Consider the following 19,226-nt stretch of genomic DNA (forward strand, 5'->3'; position numbering starts at 1 on the left):
TAGCTAATGATCTCATATTCCTGCCTTTCTCTCTCTCTCTCCACTCCTCACCCATTCTCCAATATATGCCTTCTGTGGCATCAATATGGTGCTCCCATGAAAGCTTGCAAAATTTGCCTTCATTCCCCACATGTCACTATCACACAAAACCCCCCAAACATGTCTGATAACTAGTTTATGACCCTTGGGGTGATTTCATGATGCCATACAGGACTTGTCCCTTAAACATGGAACTCTGAATTTGTATATTAGAAGACCTAATCTTACTGAACAACACTTGAGGAGGAACAACTGTCATGGCACAGCAACCTTTTAGAATTATTTGAGAGTGTCAACAGATATGTACATAGGGCTAATCAAATGAACTTTAATCTTTTCTTCTTTTAAGAAATCAAACACCCTTATCAAAAGGTCCTGAGTAATTTTTTTTCTTATAAATCCTTAACTGTCTAAAGAACAAGGGAGATATAAAGTGTAAATGGTGGTTCCCAAAGATTGAAAGGATGTAAACAATGGGATCTGTCTTAGATACAGTGCTATTGTTTTATACACGTATGCCCACACCTTACACACATTTAATTTGCACAAATTTAACTATATGTGGGTACGGTGGGGATGCTCTTGTGTGATCTTGCGGGAAGTTGGATTGCCCAATGAGATCTCGTGGGAGCATTCCTACCAGTCCCAGAGGCAGCACAACAAACAGGCTTTGGTTGAGAACCATCAAATTGAAAAAGAGCCTAACACATTGGTGATGATAGCTGCTGCAGGAAATTTTGAGAACACACGTAGAATTCTTGCACTCATGGTTTTCAGTGCCTCTGAATGGTGGCCAAGTTACAGCTTCTTTCATTTAATATAGCAATGAATAAAAGTCCATTTAACAAACTGAACCCTTATGATTGACTTGGCTTTCAATAGTATTAATGGGTGGTTGTTGTTTTTTTAAAAAAGAACAATTATAATTTGAGATTCCTTCTGGTTACTCAACCATGGAACTCATCCAAATTGTCCTGAATAGTGATACCAAAACAAGACAATGTACTGTGATGCAAATTATAGATATTTGTTGTAGTTCTGTTGGAAGGGAAAACACTTTACTATATTTGCACTCACCAAATTGAAAGGGAGGCTTTTCAATGCTTTGCCTCCTGCCCTTCTGTTTGAACACAGCTCTCTCGAAATCTGTCTTGGCTCAAAACCCCACTGCCCTTGTTAGTGGGAAATTGCAGGGCTGGACAGCATTAAACACTCACAAGGCAAATTGCACACCCACCCCCCAAATTTAATGAACTGCATGTTCATTACAGGGGAAATGTGAGAATTAAACAGCACAAACTGGGTTTCCTAACAATCTCTGCACTTGGGAGAACAGATGGAGAATTGCAGGCATTTAAAGGCAAAACATCTAACAAAAATTACAAATCTACATTATAAACCTTGTACCTCCTTTTATCCTGATGTGTATAAACTTCAAGGATGTTTGTGATCATCAGGATATTGCTTTACAAGCTGCAGTATTTGCCTCATTAGACTTTACATGCTGATGACTAAAACCCATCTAGCAAAGTCAGTAAAACAATGCATATAAAATCTTAATGTTCTACATCTTTAGGCATCAGACATAAATACATCCACATGCGGGATGATGCCACTGATGTCACTGGCACACAAACCCATGTGACTTTCATAAGCTCCCCTTGTTTTTGTAATAAATGGCAATGTGTTTGTCCTTAGTAATGACAAAGAATGCCACAAGGTATGTGTTATTAGCAATGTTAGGTATGCATGCACATATACGTGCACACACACACACACACACACACACACACAATTCACACACACACATCTCTTTATCTGTCTGTCTATATGTAGATACCTACATGCACTCACCAGGATCAATAGTGATTCATGTAACTTGGTACTTCCTACAGTAACCAGCAGTGTCCCTCCAGGTTTTCTAACAAAGCCCTCTCTACCAGATGTACCTGGAGATTCCAGGGATACAACCTGAGAGCTTTGGCATGCAATGCATGTCCTCCACCGTATTGGCATACTCAAATCTTTGCAAAAGCAGAAAGAACTTAAAACTCAATGGCTGAAATTCTGACACTAATGTAACCAGAGCCTATATGTTTCTGTATGACAGGCACACCTTGCATGCAGGCTTTCTCCAGTGTGGCTGGTTCCTGCAAACCAATAAACCAATCAAGACCTTTTAACTTCCTCTCCAAAGGGGAGTTTACTCATGTGAGAGAACTACCCTGGAGGTGGCTGTATGGATAGTGATGAAGCTTTATGAGCACATGGGGATTAGGACCATGGTCACCATATCAGCATTGATAGCTCAGCTGTTTAGAGCATGGTGCTGATAATGCCAAGGTTGCAGGTTCGATCCCTGGATGGGACAGCTGGTTGGACTAGATGACCCTTGGAGTCCCTTCCAACTCTATGATTCTATTATCCACATTCAAAAAAGGCCAGATCTGTATCACAGCATCTGTATCAATGTCCCAGAAGTTATGGATGGAAGGAACGTGCAAGGAACCCTCATGTCCCTGACTGGACCAAGAAGAAGAGTTTGGATTTGATATCCCGCTTTATCACTACCCTAAGGCGTCTCAAAGCGGCTAACAATCTCCTTTCCCTTCCTCTCCCACAACAAACACTCTGTGAGGTGAGTGAGGCTGAGAGACTTCAGAGAAGTGTGACTAGCCCAAGGTCACCCAGCAGCTGCATGTGGAGGAACGGGGACACGAACCCGGTTCACCAGATACGAGTCCACCACTCTTAACCACCACACCACACTGGCTCATTGGAATGTCAGAAGCACAGGACTATTTTTTACCTAAGGTTAAAGGGACATGAATGGAGGAGTCACACACCGGCTGTCCCAAGTATATGTAGGTTATACAACTTCAGGGCTGTTTTGTGATTACAAATGTCTTTTGCATGTACATTAAATAGTGATGTGAAAATGAGTGATATAGCTAAGAACGGCTTGAAATATTTCGTGCCTTACCCTGGTAGTGTAGGCTGCTTCGGGGTCATCTTCCAGAACACGAGACATGCCAAAGTCAGAAACTTTACAGACCAAGTTGCTGTTCACTAGTATGTTTCGAGCAGCCAGATCCCGATGTACGTAGCTCATGTCAGACAAATACTTCATCCCAGAGCCAATGCCTCGAAGCATTCCTACCAGCTGGATTACAGTAAATCTGCCATCGTTCTTCTGTAATAAATAAATAAGTAAGAAACTGTGTAACATTTGCAGTGAAAACTGCCGAATAATATATCCCACTTTGTCTTTATCTCAGTGTTCCTTAAACATTTTAAGCCTTCCACCCTCCGGATACCTGCTGAACCCAGAACCAACAATCTCCATGTGTTTGGAGTTGGTTGTATCATGGTTGCAAAGTTTGGTGGCTTGGGACAGTATGATCAAACTGGCATTAAACCACAGAAAAAAAGTAACAGCTCTTTCTAATCATTATTCTGCCAAATCACACTATGGAACTTGCTCCAACTGGAGGCAGTGATGGCCAACAATTTTGATGGGTTTAAAAGATGATCAGACAAATTCAGGGAAGAAAGGGCTATTGATGGCTGTGCTACTGAATACCAGTTGCTGGAATACCAGTTGCTGGAAACCACAGGAGGGGAGAGTGCTAGGATCCTGCTTGCTGGCTTCCCATAGGCATCTGGTTGGTCATTGTAAGAACAGGGTGCTGGACTATGGGGCACTGGCCTGATCCAGCAGGCTCTTCTCATGTTCTTAGGACTGAGGTCATTAAAGGTCCAGCAACCTCCGCAAAATGTGGATTTCTGAGGGTTCGCCAATAGTGAGAATTCAAGCTATCCAGCAGCTTGTAAGGGAGGAACCTACCTGAGGAGCCTGTGTCTCCCCAGAGATTTTGTTTCACGCCCCTCTCAGTATCCCATTTGTCAAAGGGGGCCTGCCGCACAGTTTAAGAACCGCGGTCACATCTTTTTAAGAACTGTACCACCACATTACTGCATTCCTTGCCAACTAGCCCTATAATTCACCAGCAAAGCACAGTCCGGTGGCTATTGTACTAGCTTCCTGGGATGTGTGGAATGTTCCAGTTTTAATTAGCCCACCGCACCGTGAGACTTTTTAATGAGCATTTTAATCAAACCTGCTTCTGATTAAACATGGATTATTTAGAGCTTACTATTTTATACTTCACCTCTATGCTGCCTGCCCTCCCTGCAGAAAAAGCACACTCATAAGCATCTTACGAGCATAATTCTGTCTCATCTTTAATGATAAGGACATCATAATAAAAATCTTTGGGTTTATTCTGTCACAGGCACCTACCCTGAGGAAGGCATCCAAAGAACCATTCTCCATGTACTCAGTTATGATCATGACTGGTTTGCCTAGAAATTTGGGAGGGAAAAAACACAATTCATAGATGCAGACAATTAGGGGAGGAAGACAGCTTTAAAAATAAAAAATAAAAAATCATAATAATGTAACTCCAAAGTTCCAAGCTTCTTCCTCAGCTGGAGTGAGCCAGAAAATAAGTAATGCAAGGCTGACGTGTTCAAGAATTCCAGCCAGAAAATTAACACTTTAGCTGACTCATTGACAAGGTCTTTAACTACGGTACACACCACGGTCTCCAGAGAATTTAAGAATCCATAATTGCTCTCTAAAGAAGAAATGGTGATGCAGTAATAGACCCAAATAGGCCTATTTGCACTTGGAGTAATGTAAAGATAATTGCATCGTTTGCTAGGGAATTTGTATGTCCGTAGGCATTTGGCTGAGAGAATTCAAAGTTATGGTTTGAAGGATGTGGACTGTCAGCTGTAAGCGCAGATTCAGGTGTGGCATAAACAGTAATTTCCCTTCTATTTACTTAATCCGTAGCATTTATTTTGCCATGTAAAGACATGCTTTACCCATTTCCTCCGTACTGATGAAGGCAGGGTCAAATTAGTCAATGAACTATGTTGCAGACAACGTACACTTTAACAAAAATGGAGAACTGTAAATTAACGCTGGGTTGCACACATCTATGTTATTCTAGAGTGATCCTGTCATGGGATGAGGAAGAGATTCTGTGATGAAGTAACCATTACATCCTGCCAGCTTGCTGAGGTGAGGGCGGGTGGTATGAGCAGAGTTTTAGCATGTTGCTTCTCATTGACTACAAAAGGAGAGAAAACTACACCAGCTGAAGAGGTGGCATAGTACTGGGAAATTTGGGGGGCTATGTCAGGGGCAAGGGGGGGCTTTGAATTCGCTAGACCCAGAATGCCCCACTTTGTCCCCACCACCGGCAGGGTATAGATGGTGGCACATCTACGGTGAACTTTCCTTGGGCATGTCAATAAGTTACTGATGGTGCAGGTGTCATCCTGCCTGTAGACCTTTCTTTCCACTGTTGGAGCAGTAGTTATGCCTCTTTCCCAGATACCCTGCTGCCTAAATCCATGATGATTAAATATAATCTATTAATATGTTTAATAACAGCAGCTATTGGCATAGCATCACTTTGTCCTTAAAACACCTTGCAGACATAATGGGTTGGTTTGCACATAACCCCAAACCATGGTTTAGTGCTACATGCATGAGCTAGAATGAACTCAAGTAAAGTCTTGGACTTCTACACTCTCCCTCATTTTCCTGCGCAGTGAGGATAAGGACTTCATTAGCATGTGTTTTCAGTGTCCAAGAATCCTGGCTACTTGTTACAAACAAAATAGAGATGATAGTTTAAAACAAACTTGGGCTGGTTTAATAAGCCAGCTTTATGATTCATGGTTGAATCTGACTTATTTAAAAACTGGCTAGGGTTTGTTTTAAACCACAGTGGTATGAAACAGCCTGCCAGGATTCCTTGAAATAAAAAACATATGCCAGCAAAGTCCTTCTTCTGGAAAGAGAAGGGGGAAGGAGGAGCTGTTAGCCCAAGGCCTAGCTGAGGCCCATTCCATAGTTTAGTGTTACATTACTTATAAACTAACCCATTTCACGTAACTAACTGTCCTCAAAGGGAATTGCTTCTTTCAAGTTCGAATGTGTGAGCATTCCTAATGATTGCCTAAGATCCACAATTCTCAAAGACTAAGATAGGGCTTGTTAGCCAGGCACAAGAACTCATGGGAGAGAGTAGCTAATTTTTCTAAACCTCTTCCAGTCTAAATTTTGTTTTATAACATGCCATGAACGGATCAGGAGGTGAGGCTTTCACGTATACTCTTATTTGGGTAAACAGAATGTGTTTGTGTGTGGAAAGATCTGGAGTAAAAGAAAACATATTTTAACAGAACAACAAAAAAATCAATCTGCTCAAACATTTGCTTAGGAAAATTGCAGGTCTGTGAAATATTTTCACACGGAATAGCTCCTATAATTGTATCTACATTAGCACATTTTTCACTCAGCAGGTTACCTCCACTTGCAATTCTACTAGGAGCTCCTATTTCAGAAATAACTTTTTCTGATTAGAAAACAGTATGCTAAGGCATATTAATAGCCTGTACCTCTTTCACTTTTCCATTTTTATTTAGGGACAGCTGGCCTGAGGCCAGCCTCTCCACAGAACCTGTATGTTCATGATTCCCTTGCTACTTCAGCTAGTGCCAAAACATTCATGTCCCTCATCTTATTCCACATTTACGTATGCAAGCCAGTCTTTACGTTAAAGTGAAATGGAAATCAGGCATCTGCAGCTCTAACTATTTTATTTGCATGAGACAAAGTTGTTTCTCCCCCCTGTGCACATGCACAAAAATCCAGGGCAGCTGTATCAATATGAGCTTAGAAATTCTGGCCGGGAATACAAATACTTAAAGGCAAAGGCTGAGGAAAACCACCCTCTTGATATATGAACATTCACCCCTCCCAATATTCATCAGTGAGTAAGGAACCCACTTAGATCCAATCTGCATATTTCCCCATGTCATTTACACTTTGCAACTGTGACTTAGAGTCACTTGACAGAACAAATACATCTAAATAGGTTTTAATTAACCTTCTGCAATCAAAAGGTACTTTGTCAATTTAAAGAAATAAGAGACATTCTTCATTTGAATATATTAATGCACAACTGCATTAGTTATTGAACCTAGGCAATGCAGTGTTGAAGGGGTGACAAAGAGGTCTAGATGGAGTCAAAGCACTGTCTTATCCCTCTTGGACTGTGATTTTGCAGCCAGCATATGCTAGACCCTGTGTGGAACTGAGTAATTGGAGGGATCCACTGTTTGATGGAATTTGATTGCACACTTTGGAAAGGACTAAACAACTTTCTTATTTAAAGTATGATGTATTGGATTCAGTGGCGGACCTGTTTGATTTCGGTACCATTGTTTTGTGACTGCAAAAGTAATCATACAATATGAACAAATGTAGCCATAGACTTTTCTCCATGGAGTTTAATTGGGGTAGCTTGTTATCATGAAGTTGATTATTAATAGCACTTGACTTGCCACTAATAGTGCATTCATACTAGTCTCTTTCCTCATCTCTCTCTCTCACACACAAACACGCACCCACACATCTGCCCCAACAATCGATCTTGTGTTGCAATTTCAGAAACTTTAAATGTAGCCATTTTTCACCAACGCTCCGTAAGCATACAGGGGAAAATTGAGATAAATGTCTACTTAAGAAACTCTGTTTGCCAAATGGTGATGGCTTGGAGGTGTCTACGATGGTTTGTAGCAAAAGCATGAACTACAGGTATCCAGGCAATAGAAGACACTTGGTTTGGTCTCCCACCTTCTGCTGGGAATTTAAAATCATTTTAATGCAGTGACAAGTACATTATGCAAATAGTATGCACTCATTTATAACTGTTACAGCTGTACCAGCTTGGGGGGGGGGGGTTAAAAGCCTCAGTGGGATTTCAATACAAAGATTCCCTTGTTGATTCTCTGTTTTACCAAGGTGGTATGAAAATCACTGTCTATAGCAAACACACGGTGGCCTAAAAAGAAACCTCTTTTTGAAGGAAATATACCTGTAACATGTATGCTTTTAAGCACATTTTGATTTGATGTAGTATAGTGCTCTGCTTAATATCCAAATAAGATAGCCAGTTAACCAAAAAAAACCCCCACAATTCCAAGTATGTGTATTTTCAGCAATTACAGAAACAAGCCCTGGTCACAACTTGTAGAATATAGTTCAAAAAAACACAGTGCTATCAATTCATTACCATGATTTTAACCAATTAATTATCAGGCTTTAACCATTTAATCAATTTCTGAAATGTATATATTTGTACAAATTAAAGCATCTCATTTAAAGGACTTAGGTTCCTCAATGAAGTTGAAGATCTAATTTTTAAAAGCAGAGTCACAACTCCTTGGCCCTTTCATCAAGGCTAAACTGGTTGAAGTAGTTAAATGGGCTATGCTGCCTTTATTTGCGCATGTGAATAGCTCAGCTGGATAGAGTGTGGTGTTGCTGATAACACCACAGTTGCAGGTTTGATTCCCATATGGGACAGCTGCATATTCCTGCATTGCTGGGGACTGAACTAGATGATCTTTAGGGTCTCTTCCAACTCTAAAAATCTATGGTTCCATGGTTTCCAAGAAAATTTGATGAAATTTCTGTCAACACCTCCCTCCACTGACAGCCTGCCGTGTCCTCAAACCACATGATTCCTCTCACCCCCTCAGCATTGGATTTTTTTGAATCCTTTGAATTCTTTGAATCCAACCCACTGTGCTGGAATGAACTCAGTGCCTTCCAGATAATGCATTACTTTCTCAGTGAGGAAAGGGAGGTTCACACATCCCAGACTCATACCAGGATTTCCTTAGAAAGAAAGAAAAAAAACCTTAAGAAACAATGAAAACCCATTGCTATTAGTTCCATGCTGCAGGCAGTTCACTGGCACTTTGAGACTGGTATGTTTAATTTGTGATTCCTGAGGCAACACAAGCTGACAGAGCTAAGGCGTTTGTTCTTCTGCAGTAATTTTTGAACATACCAGCTTCTCAATACTGGCAGAATCAAGGGAGGCGCTGTCATGGAGTGGCTGGAGGCAGAGGAGTGATGGGAAGAACAAGCAGGCCTCCAAGGGAAGAAGGTTCAGATCCAGGGGATTGGTGGTGGGATGACCACGAGTGGTCAGAGGGAAAAGAGGGAGCAGACTGGGGCGGGGGGAGGCATTGGAGGCTGAAGAGGTAACAGTGTTTAGTGAGCAGAAAGAGATGGTGGCAAAAGACAGCCCAGAAGCAGAGGCTAGAGAGGAGAGGGGGCAAGAAGCAGAGATGAAGCAGGCTACAGAAGAATCCAGGGAGTCTCCTTCTCCTGCTGCGAGAAGCTTCCTTCCATGCCTGGTCTCCCAGAACATGCAGGAAAATGAAGAGGGTGGACAAATGAGAGACAAGAAGATGAAGCCTTGGGCTGCTAAGGAAGGAACAGGGCAGGAGCCTTAGAGAGCAGTGGGAAGGCAGGGACCTTCAGTTCTCGTGACTACCTCATTGGGGCATGACCTACTGGGAAGAGCTGCTGGGATCACTAGGCCTGCATTGTTTTGGTTTCTTTGAATAAAGAGTTAACTTCACTAACCCCGGGTATTTTACTGCTAACCTCCTGTCTCCGGCTCCTGAAAGGCACGCTGCTTGCTCACAGTATCAATCACAGAGCTACATTTCCACAAAGCCCAGATATAGCTGGGATACGCTACAAGTTTTGTGTGTTTGTGGGTCCCCAAATATTTTGCTCAAGCAAAGACAATTAAAAACAAGAATAAATGGACAAAAGTCCTGCCCTACAACCAGCGACTGCAGTCCTAACAAAAATAGGACCTGAAATATAAAGAGATACTTTCTTTTTTAAAAAAGAAAAGAATACTGGCCATGTTTTGAAGCTATATTCAGTGATCTATCTGGATCAGAGCCACCTCAAACAGTGAGGGCCTCTCTAGCATACTTTTACTTGAGTCTACAAGCTTCACAGGTGCATTCCAGTTCTGGCTTGAAAATCACGACTGTGGGATTTTGCTCTCTTCTGGCTTAGACTGGCGTTCATTGGTACAGTGACTGCTAATCGTCTTTAAAAGAGAGAGAAGAGAGGAGGGGAATATATTCTTGACCAGGTGCTGCTTGAAATAGAAGCAACGGCACCAAAGACGAAAATCAGAAAGAGCACACACACATGCCTCTTGCTAAGGACAGGGTTATTTTCTTTTGAAGGCCTGCTCCCTACATCTGTGCCTAAAGACTTAAAGCATAAAAGCTCGCAGGTTTATTGTGCTTGGTCTCTTATGAAATATTTTAGGTGCCTTGATTACCATCTGCTTTCCCTTCATCCGACTGAAAGTCACTGCAATCCTAAAAAAAAGAGATGACTTTCAGAAGTACCCACCTGGCATACCAATAAAAAGAGGTGGAAAAAAAACTCACTTCAAACCAAAGCATCCTTCTATCACATTCCTCCTTACCCCTTAAAACTGTGTAGTATTCCATTTCCTTGTAAAACTATGCACAACTTGCTCAAAGATAGGGTATCGGCTGCAACCATAAAACCATTTATAGCTGACAACAAGATTAATGACAAGTGCTACACTGATTTCCTCCTATTAGCTATCGGTGGATCTGTTCCATCTGTCATTTCAAAGCAGGAATGGCAAAAGCTCTGTGCTGATTTAATTTCACAGTGACTTCCAAACTGTCCTGGTCAAAGACATGATCACACATTTGGCAACAGGTTGTGGCCTACTTACATTTTGTAACCACCCCTTCCAAGTGGATGATGTTGGGATGGTCAAATTGTCCCATGATACTGGCCTCACTCAAGAAGTCCCTTCTTTGTTTGTCTGTGTATCCAGCTTTCAGTGTCTTGATAGCAACACAGATCTCCCTCTTTCCCGGCACCTTCAAACGGCCACTGCAAACTTCACCAAATTCACCTGCAGAGAAGGAAGACCCAAAGGCCAAGCATGAAAGACCTGATGGCAACTAAGTCACTGTGTGATTTTAACTCCATGATGTTTTAATTGATGCCATAGAGATTCTAGAAGATTCTGTGAATGTTTGCTAACCTTCAGTTTTAGTTATTCGTATGTGTAATACACTTCCAATCTCCTTTGGGATTTTCTTTTTGCTTGGCTTACTTATTTTAGTCTTTTTGTGAGGGGGAATACAATATGACTATGTTGAACAACAGCAAAACAGTTGTTTTATTCAACTAAATTCATTCACTGAAGAATGTTTACCTAAACAACTTTATTCAAATGTCTTTGTAAGCTATCTTGAAGACTGAATATGTAGAAGGGAGGGATAGAAAACTGCCAAATAAAGAATGAAATAAAACAATTTCCAGGAAATTAAAACCACAGTAAACCTTCCATCATTATGAATCTATTACAGTGGTACTTCTGGATGCAAACAGGACCTGTTCTAGAGCCCTGTTCGCATCCTGAAGAAAATGCAACCTGCGTCTGCTCGTGTTGTGATTGGACGTGTCTGCGCATGACGTCATTTTGAGCATCTGCACATGCGTGAGCGGCGAAACCCGGAAGTAAAGCGTTCCATTACTTCCGGGTCGCCGCGGAGCGCAACCCAAAAACACGAAACCCGAAGCTACTTTAACCCGAGGTATGACTGTAATGTCTAACATGTTCATGACTTGAGCTTACCGACACCAATGACTTTTTCAATCTTTATGCAGGAAGCATCAATTTCTTTGGCAAATTCTCGCACAGCTTGGTTGGGGTCCTCATATGTAAAGGGATCAACATACGTTCTAACACCTGCAACACAAAGATGCCTTGTCTAGTTATGTAATCCATGTACGAATGGAGGATCATTAGTATATATCCTCAGTGGACAGTCAAAAGGCTGGGTGACAAAAGAAATACACACCCACAAAAATTCAGTCATGTGCTTTAATATGCAGAGATGTGTCTTCTCTATACATTCAAATAGATAATCAGGTTTTGCCCTGGGAATGAATTGATCTGGTACCTGAACTATATTAAAGGCCAGCCTATCACAAAAATAAATAAATTTAGGATAAAAGGGCAAAGTGCTGATCATTTTGTACATCGGAGGAAGCTTTTACACATTAACAACATACTCTTAGGTAAGTGGGTTTTGGATTGGATTGTAAATTGTGTGAATAGCACCACAGCAATGGTAAACCAGCAAGCAACTGGGTTTTTGAGCAAGCATATTTTGAGCAGCAACACAGCTTTTTGGTGACAGCATGAAAAACAAATGAGCAGCATATTGGTAGAGATACATAGCTGTTCATGCCCCAGACCTATATGCGAACCAGAACTTTTCAATCTGTTTCAGTTCCCCACACTGAACCTCAAACTGTAACTTCAATTGACAGCACAATCCTAAACACATCTACTCAGGAATAAGTCCCATTGAGATCAAGCCCACTCCAGTCTGCAAATAAATTCTGCAACGCTATAAAAAAGCAAGTAATGTGAAAGTATGACATCATGTCTCCCAACCCACTGAATATTCCTCAAGTAAAGAGGCTCTTTTCTGCTCGTTAGGTATGTTTAGGCACTACGTTGATCACATACAATTAAGCGCTGCTTTTACAAGGGGCTGCTTGTGTGAGATGCAAGTCTAACCCTTTGGAAAAGGCTACCAACTACGAAGCCACATAACCAATGCAGCTTGTGAACCGGGACACAAATTCTCAGCTTTGAAGAAAGCAAGCTGCAAAGTCACATCTAAGGAAATGTCATTTCTTATTTTCTAAGCTTCAGAACACACACAGGACATGCTTTCTGAACCAGATCGGAAAACCAAGCATCAATGTTTTTTACCTTGATTCAAATGTTTCTCCTCATCTGCTTCTTGCTTGGCCTTACTATACTTGCTCCGTCTGTTGGAATGAAAAAAGAGCAAATCAAAATAAATATCTTACTTAGTGGTGAACTCAAATCTCTTCTGGGCCTGCCAAGACCTGAATCACTGTGCCTGCCAAAACAAGTTCTCTGTGCTACCGTAGTTGATGACTTAACGCAGCCCCACCTGCATTACAAGACTTGTCAGATTGCTTATATTGCATTAATTGTTGCCATCAAAGAAAAGATCCTTGCATCTGAGGAAAAGGGGTTTTTGTATGTGCATCTTGCTTCAAAATGTAAATCATCATCATCACCTGTGGCCAGTTTTGAAAAGCTTAAATAATTTCGATGTGAGCAAACAATTGAAAAGTGTGTGTTAATGACGAGATTTGTATGTAAAACTAGTAAGAAGTCTTCTGGCACCTTAAAGACTGAAACTATTTATCATGTCACAAACTTTCATAGTCCATTCCAGAAGCATTATCCTGAACTGCAGGTACATATACAGACAGTGGGATATACACACAAGTCACAAGGAAATGAAATATAGAAAAATGCAGCATATGTGTAATCAACAGATTCTCAAGTAGATTCTAGCTCATATTTCAATGTGAACAGCAACATATACCTGATAAAACTATTTTAATTCTACACATGTGAACATTAATCCTACAGATTAATATTAAGACTATACATATAACAACACATGAAAGGCTCATAATATTTGCAACCTTAGCTGCTGTTGTTGTTTTTTTAAAGCCCTTCGATAAACAAAGATCTAAGGGAATCTAATAGAAGAAGTGCTTTGGTAAAGGAAAGATTTTCACATGGTAAAGAACATTTACGAAGTTCAGCTGGTCCCTGCATCTCTCTAGGTTCTCAGGATCTCAGGGTCAGAACAGGAAAATTCCGAAAGCACAAGTACTATTTAGCAATTATAATTCAATGTTTCCCCCAAGTGAGTCTACTGCTGCTTTTTTTGTTTTTCCTATGGGAACCTACGGCTTTTCTTTAATATTGCCGACATCAGAACTTTCATGGGTGTCACAGGAAACATTTTGGGCACTGTTGCATATATTTGCCAACAAAAAAAGAAACAAGCCTGACCACATGTGATCACTACTCATCCTTCTGCTGAGGGCAATTAAGCCATTTTAATTGTGACTGCATATAGATGTTGTCTTTTCTAAGTATAAAAATTAGAGGGCAGTATACTGGGCAGAGGATGCGGTAGAAATCAATATGCAATTTGATCCACTGCCTCTAAAAGAAAGAAGAATTTAACTCCTATCATTGCTTATTGGTTGTAAGTGCAGTGCAACCCAAAACCAAATCTCATTGAGCTCAATGGGGCTTACTTTCAGGTAAGTGCCCGCAGGACTGCAGCGTAATGCTCCTACATGAGCGAATGAGTGCATATAAGCCCAACTGTTACACAAGCACTTCATGGTACACATTATACCAACAAAGACATCCCAGGACCAACACACTGGAAATGCATCCTGAAGGGCAATATAGACATTTCTGTAAGAATCAAACGTGAAGAAGGCCTGCTCACTCTAAAGTATCCCCATTGATTTGGTGTGCCAGTGGCAATATAATAATCTATTCAGAATGAGCTGAATAGATTATTATATTGCAACTGGCACACAACACACTGAATTTTACACCAAACCCCCAAGGAATGATTATGTTATGGATGGGGCGGGGAGGAAGCCCCCAGTAACTTTTAAAATCCTAGTTATCTTTCTTTGGTCTAAAAGAGCACCACTGCGGAAAAACTCCCTCTCCCCTCCCCCCCCCCATGAGGGAAGCTAGAAGGAAGCGCAATGAATACTTTTCAGTCTTTAATTACAGCTTATTAGCTTCTAAATAAAGGCTTCCCAACCTCCTATTCACTTCAGCTCTACCTTTGTCACCTGTTGAGCTTTTGCTCAGGGCGGGAAACTGCTGGGGCCTTTTGTCTTGAAAAGATACTTTCCTCTTGTCCCCCACCCATCTGCTCATTACTGAGTCACTGGGAGGGCATGGGAAGTTCTCTGGAGGCTCTGAGGAATGCTGGACACAAACTGACATTCACAGACAGCTCACCTGAATGACAGAAAGAAACCTTTGTCGCAGAGCTCAGCCCCGTAATTACAGGGATTTGGGTGACAGTGATTAAATAGGAGGCGGGGATCAGGAAGGGAAAGCAGGCGCTGTGGAAAAACTGCAGGGGTCAGAGAGGCAGGCAAAGCCTACAGGTGGGACTTCCAGATAAAAAAGAGGCGGGTCCTCAGCCTGACAGGCATGCACCGCAAATGACAAAGTGGGAGCCAAGGGGTATTAGCAGGTATTGTCGCAAAACAGCAGGAGCCCCACAAGCTTCTCTCCCAGTCAAGCCAACGCACCAGAGTTGGCAACTCCAGCCTTTGACAGGCCAATGTGGAGAATACAAAGGCAGCTCAAAGAATCCTGAATAGTGTGTTCCAAACAGAAGGATATGACAAGGTGGCATGCCAGGGGCATCATCCCTACAGGGGCCTTGGTGGAACTCTGGCTGTTTCATTTGAGATATCTGGATTTACCAAGCTTGTGATATAATACAGAATTCTGAGATCCAAAACCTAACAAGACCCATTCTACCTTCCAATTCTTCTTTTACAAAGCACCCTGCGGCACTAATTTCCAGGGCTCTCAGTGTGTTGCTCTGGAATCTTTTCACTTTTATTTATTATTTACAGAAAATGTTTCAATCCCGCCCTTCCGTTCTAAAATCAGCACTGAAGGAGAAGTGTACAGCAGTCTTAGAAACCGATAAAAATATACTTTAAAACACCGCAGCAGCATAATAGATGCAAATGGTTTGCTCAGAGAATGAACCAGCATCAAGTTTTCTAGAAATTACTGGGTGACCAATCAGTAGGTGAGTATCAAGAGTTTGTTTCCAAGACGACTCCCTGTGCAAGGCCAAATTCTACCATCTTTGCTTTTACACCTTGGGAGGCAGTCTTTCAGGGAACACGTCCCTGACAAGTCAATTGACATCAAGTTTTAAAACATAACAAAATCACAGCCATGGCAATTTAACCATTAACTTTAAAATATTAATTGGAAGTCAGAAGTAGTTGGTCGGGGTGTGTGTGTGTGGAATGTCAGGGTGGAATGTCAGGGGGTGGATCACCATGGAGAAAGCCATTTGGGGAGAGTGGGAGAAATCATCCACAGCCACAAGATTGAGTAGGGGGTAGGTAAAGATAAAGGGACCCCTGACCATTAGGTCCAGTCGTGGCCGACCCTTGGGTTGCGGCGCTCTTCTCACTTTATTGGCCGAGGGAGCTGGTCTATAGCTTCTGGGTCATGTGGCCAGCATGACTAAGCCGCTTCTGGCAAACCAGAGCAGCGCACGGAAACGCCGTTTACCTTCCCGGCGGAGTGGTACCTACTTATCTACTTGCACTTTAATGTGCTTCTGAACTGTTAGGTTGGCAGGAGCAGGGACCGAGCAACAGGAGCTCACTCCGTCGCAGGGATTCAAACTGCCGATCTTCTGATCGGCAAGCCCAAGGCTCTGTGGTTTAACTCACAGGGCCACCCACGTCCCGAGTAGGGGGTAGCAGAACCAGAAAAAAACCTCAGGGGTGGGGCTCAGGGAGGAAGCTCAGACCCCATCAAACAACTGTATGAGGTAGCCAAAACCATGCATTCCAACTCCTAACCTCTGAAAATGCACAAAATTGCTGTTTGAAATACCTATGCTTGATGAAACCTGCTGTGAAGCATTCAAGCTGCTATCCATCCTTTGCTGATTTGAGCTAGCACTGAAAGATTTAATACTCTTTTTTTTCTCAGTTCACATTTGCTTCATGCTAAAGTCATGGCGAGGGATGTGGGTGGCGCTGTGGTCTAAACCACTGAGCCTCTTGGACTAGCCAATCAGAAGATCGATGGTTCAAATCCCCACGATGTGGTGAGCTCCCATTGCTCGGTCCCAGCTGCTGCCAACCTAGCAGTTCAAAAGTATGTCCAAGTGCAAATAGATAAATAGGTACTGCTCCGGCAGCAAGGTAAACGCCGTTTCCATGTTCTGCTCTGGTTTCGCCAGAAGCGGCTTAGTCATGCTGGCCACATGACCCAGAAAAACTGTCTGAGGACAAACGTTTGCTCCCTCGGCCAGTAAAGTGAGATGAACGGCACAACCCCAGAATTGTTCACGACAGGACTTAACTGTCAGGGGTCCTTTATCTTTACCTTTAAAGGCATGGTGAGGCATTTGCCTGAACATATGAAGTGTTAAATGCAAAGCTTGCCCCAACGCTATGTAGGACCCATCTTCCAATCTTTGCGCAAAATGTCCAGTGGTGCTGGGAGCGGAGTTTGCATCCATACCACTCACAGTTCACCTGAACATACCCCATGTGGCGGTGCCTTATTTTCTTCCTAGGTCGTGACAACACTTCTAGCTTAAAAACTGGGTTTTAAGTTTACAAACAAACCTAGTAAGTAAATTTTGGTATCCAGAAAAGAGACTCGGATGTCCCTCACAGAGAGACTTGCTTAGCTTGTATTACTTAATGATGCTGCTCAGAACAACTTTAAACAGACTGTGAAGCATGTAGAAATCACTGAGCATCCAGCAAGGGGAACTATGGGACTTTATTTGAGCGTTTCATTTACTGCACAAGATCTGTACAGCCCTTGGTGTTTTGCATGTCAGAGCTACATCTTTGAGCCCACTCCCCATTTGCTTCTGTTTATCCTTCCCCCAGAAGGGGCTGGGCCAAGCTCCCATTCTTAATAGTATGGACACCTCTTTATTTGTTTCCACCCAATTGGAACCCTTCCAAGGTAGAGATAACTAAGGAGGCGGCTTGAGGGTGAAATAAGTGTTGGCGGCAAACACATCAGCTCCTCCAGCAAGTCTGTCAGCTACCTGGCTCCCAACAGCCTTTCCTTTGACAGCTTTATGGCCACTACTAAAGAGAATCAATAGGAGGGCAAGGGGTTGACGTTTCATTTTCTAAAAAGTGATCCATTGAGGACCAATCACCAGGCACTGTTTATCAGCCTAGGGAAGTGGCATTTTATAAAAAAAATAAAAATGGGGAAGCTGGTAAAGGAATAATCTCAGCGAGACTCGGCAGGCAGAATCCTCCAAGGTGGCAACTCGTAATTAGAAATCCAATGCACCTCACTATCAATCCTGCCTTAAATAATAAAGTGATCAATAAAAGCAGAGGGGGTTTCAAGTCATCAGGCTCAGTGATGCTATTTTCTGTAGCAATGGCTTTTAATAAACCTATCTCTCTGCAATACATTTTCATATGTACTTTTCCTCCTGTCAGCGTGGAGGCTGGTGAACCAGGCGAACCACCCACTGAAATCCATTACGGCGAACGACTACTTATCAGATATTATAACCCCATGGATTTAACAGTGTGTGCTTTTTTTTTTAAAGGAGAAAACAATTTGCAGTAAGAAAGTGAAACAAAAGGAACCTGATCTTATTTATAGAGTACAAGAACATAAAAACAGCCCTGCTGGATCAGACTAAATATTCATCTAGTCCATTGTCATAGTTTCAGTAGTTGTCAGCCAGTGCTTCTGGGAAGTCCAGAAAGAGGCTGTGAAGACGATACCCCTTTCCCATGGTTTAAGTCCAAGCAACTGATATTCAGAGGGGCACTGATTCTGAACCTGAACTCTGTTACTAGCCTATCTTGCAGGGCATTTGTGAGGAGATCCCCTCCCATCCATTTTTAATGCTTTTCTTAATTGGGAAAAGAAAGAGAACTACTTCCCCATCATCTTAATCACCTTCTCTCCCCCCCCCCCAAAAAAATGCTAATTGTAAGCATTTGGGGATGGAAAAGCAATATTCTCTTTATTTAACCTTTTATTCCAGGGACTATGTGCTCTTAATAACTTCCTTTTCTTTATTCTGCCTTCCTATCCCCACCTCAGGCTAGTCCAGGAAAATACTACTGAGCAGACTGTTTTTTTAAAAGCCAAACCCATAAATGTATTTACACTTCTAGAAGCTGAAATAATTGCTTTCCTGTCTTTGGGAGCCTGGTGATGAAAAAAAAAAAGCGTTGTCTAACCTGCCTGGCATACAAAATTGTGGAATTTAGTGTTTAAGTGCACCTTCCTTTTTGTTCTGCAGAGGCAACAACTACTGATGTGGCCAAATGCAGAAGCCATCAGAAACTCAAGGCGGCATCTTTTCTCTCTCTGTATAAGCTCAGATGCAGGGGGTTGTTCCGTTTCTCCACCCCCATTCCCCATTGCCCTGGCACTTCTCCTATAAAATGCTGTCAGCCCAGAATGATGCATTCATTAAAACCCTACATCAAATTACAGTCTCTCTTTAGATCTCATGTTGTTGGCTTGCATCTTAAAACCTCCCACCACCACCAGCCTATCCCTAGGATT

The 19,226-nt window shown here is 42.1% G+C and overlaps 1 protein-coding gene across 1 annotated transcript in view; it reads right to left on the reverse strand.

Moving 5' to 3' along the window:
• Positions 1 to 19,226, reverse strand: part of EPHA4 (EPH receptor A4) — a 155,289-nt gene that overhangs the window by 17,806 nt on the left and 118,257 nt on the right. Inside the window, exons 9-13 of the mRNA XM_053390006.1 lie at positions 12,789 to 12,847; positions 11,637 to 11,750; positions 10,722 to 10,907; positions 4,343 to 4,404; positions 3,023 to 3,232 (exon numbers count right to left, since the gene is read on the reverse strand). Of these exons, the coding sequence (XP_053245981.1) occupies positions 3,023 to 3,232; positions 4,343 to 4,404; positions 10,722 to 10,907; positions 11,637 to 11,750; positions 12,789 to 12,847 (631 nt within the window). The remainder of the gene's footprint in view (positions 1 to 3,022; positions 3,233 to 4,342; positions 4,405 to 10,721; positions 10,908 to 11,636; positions 11,751 to 12,788; positions 12,848 to 19,226) is intronic.

This window comes from Podarcis raffonei, chromosome 5 (genome assembly GCF_027172205.1).
Source record: "Podarcis raffonei isolate rPodRaf1 chromosome 5, rPodRaf1.pri, whole genome shotgun sequence".
Taxonomy (NCBI): Eukaryota; Metazoa; Chordata; class Lepidosauria; order Squamata; family Lacertidae; genus Podarcis; species Podarcis raffonei.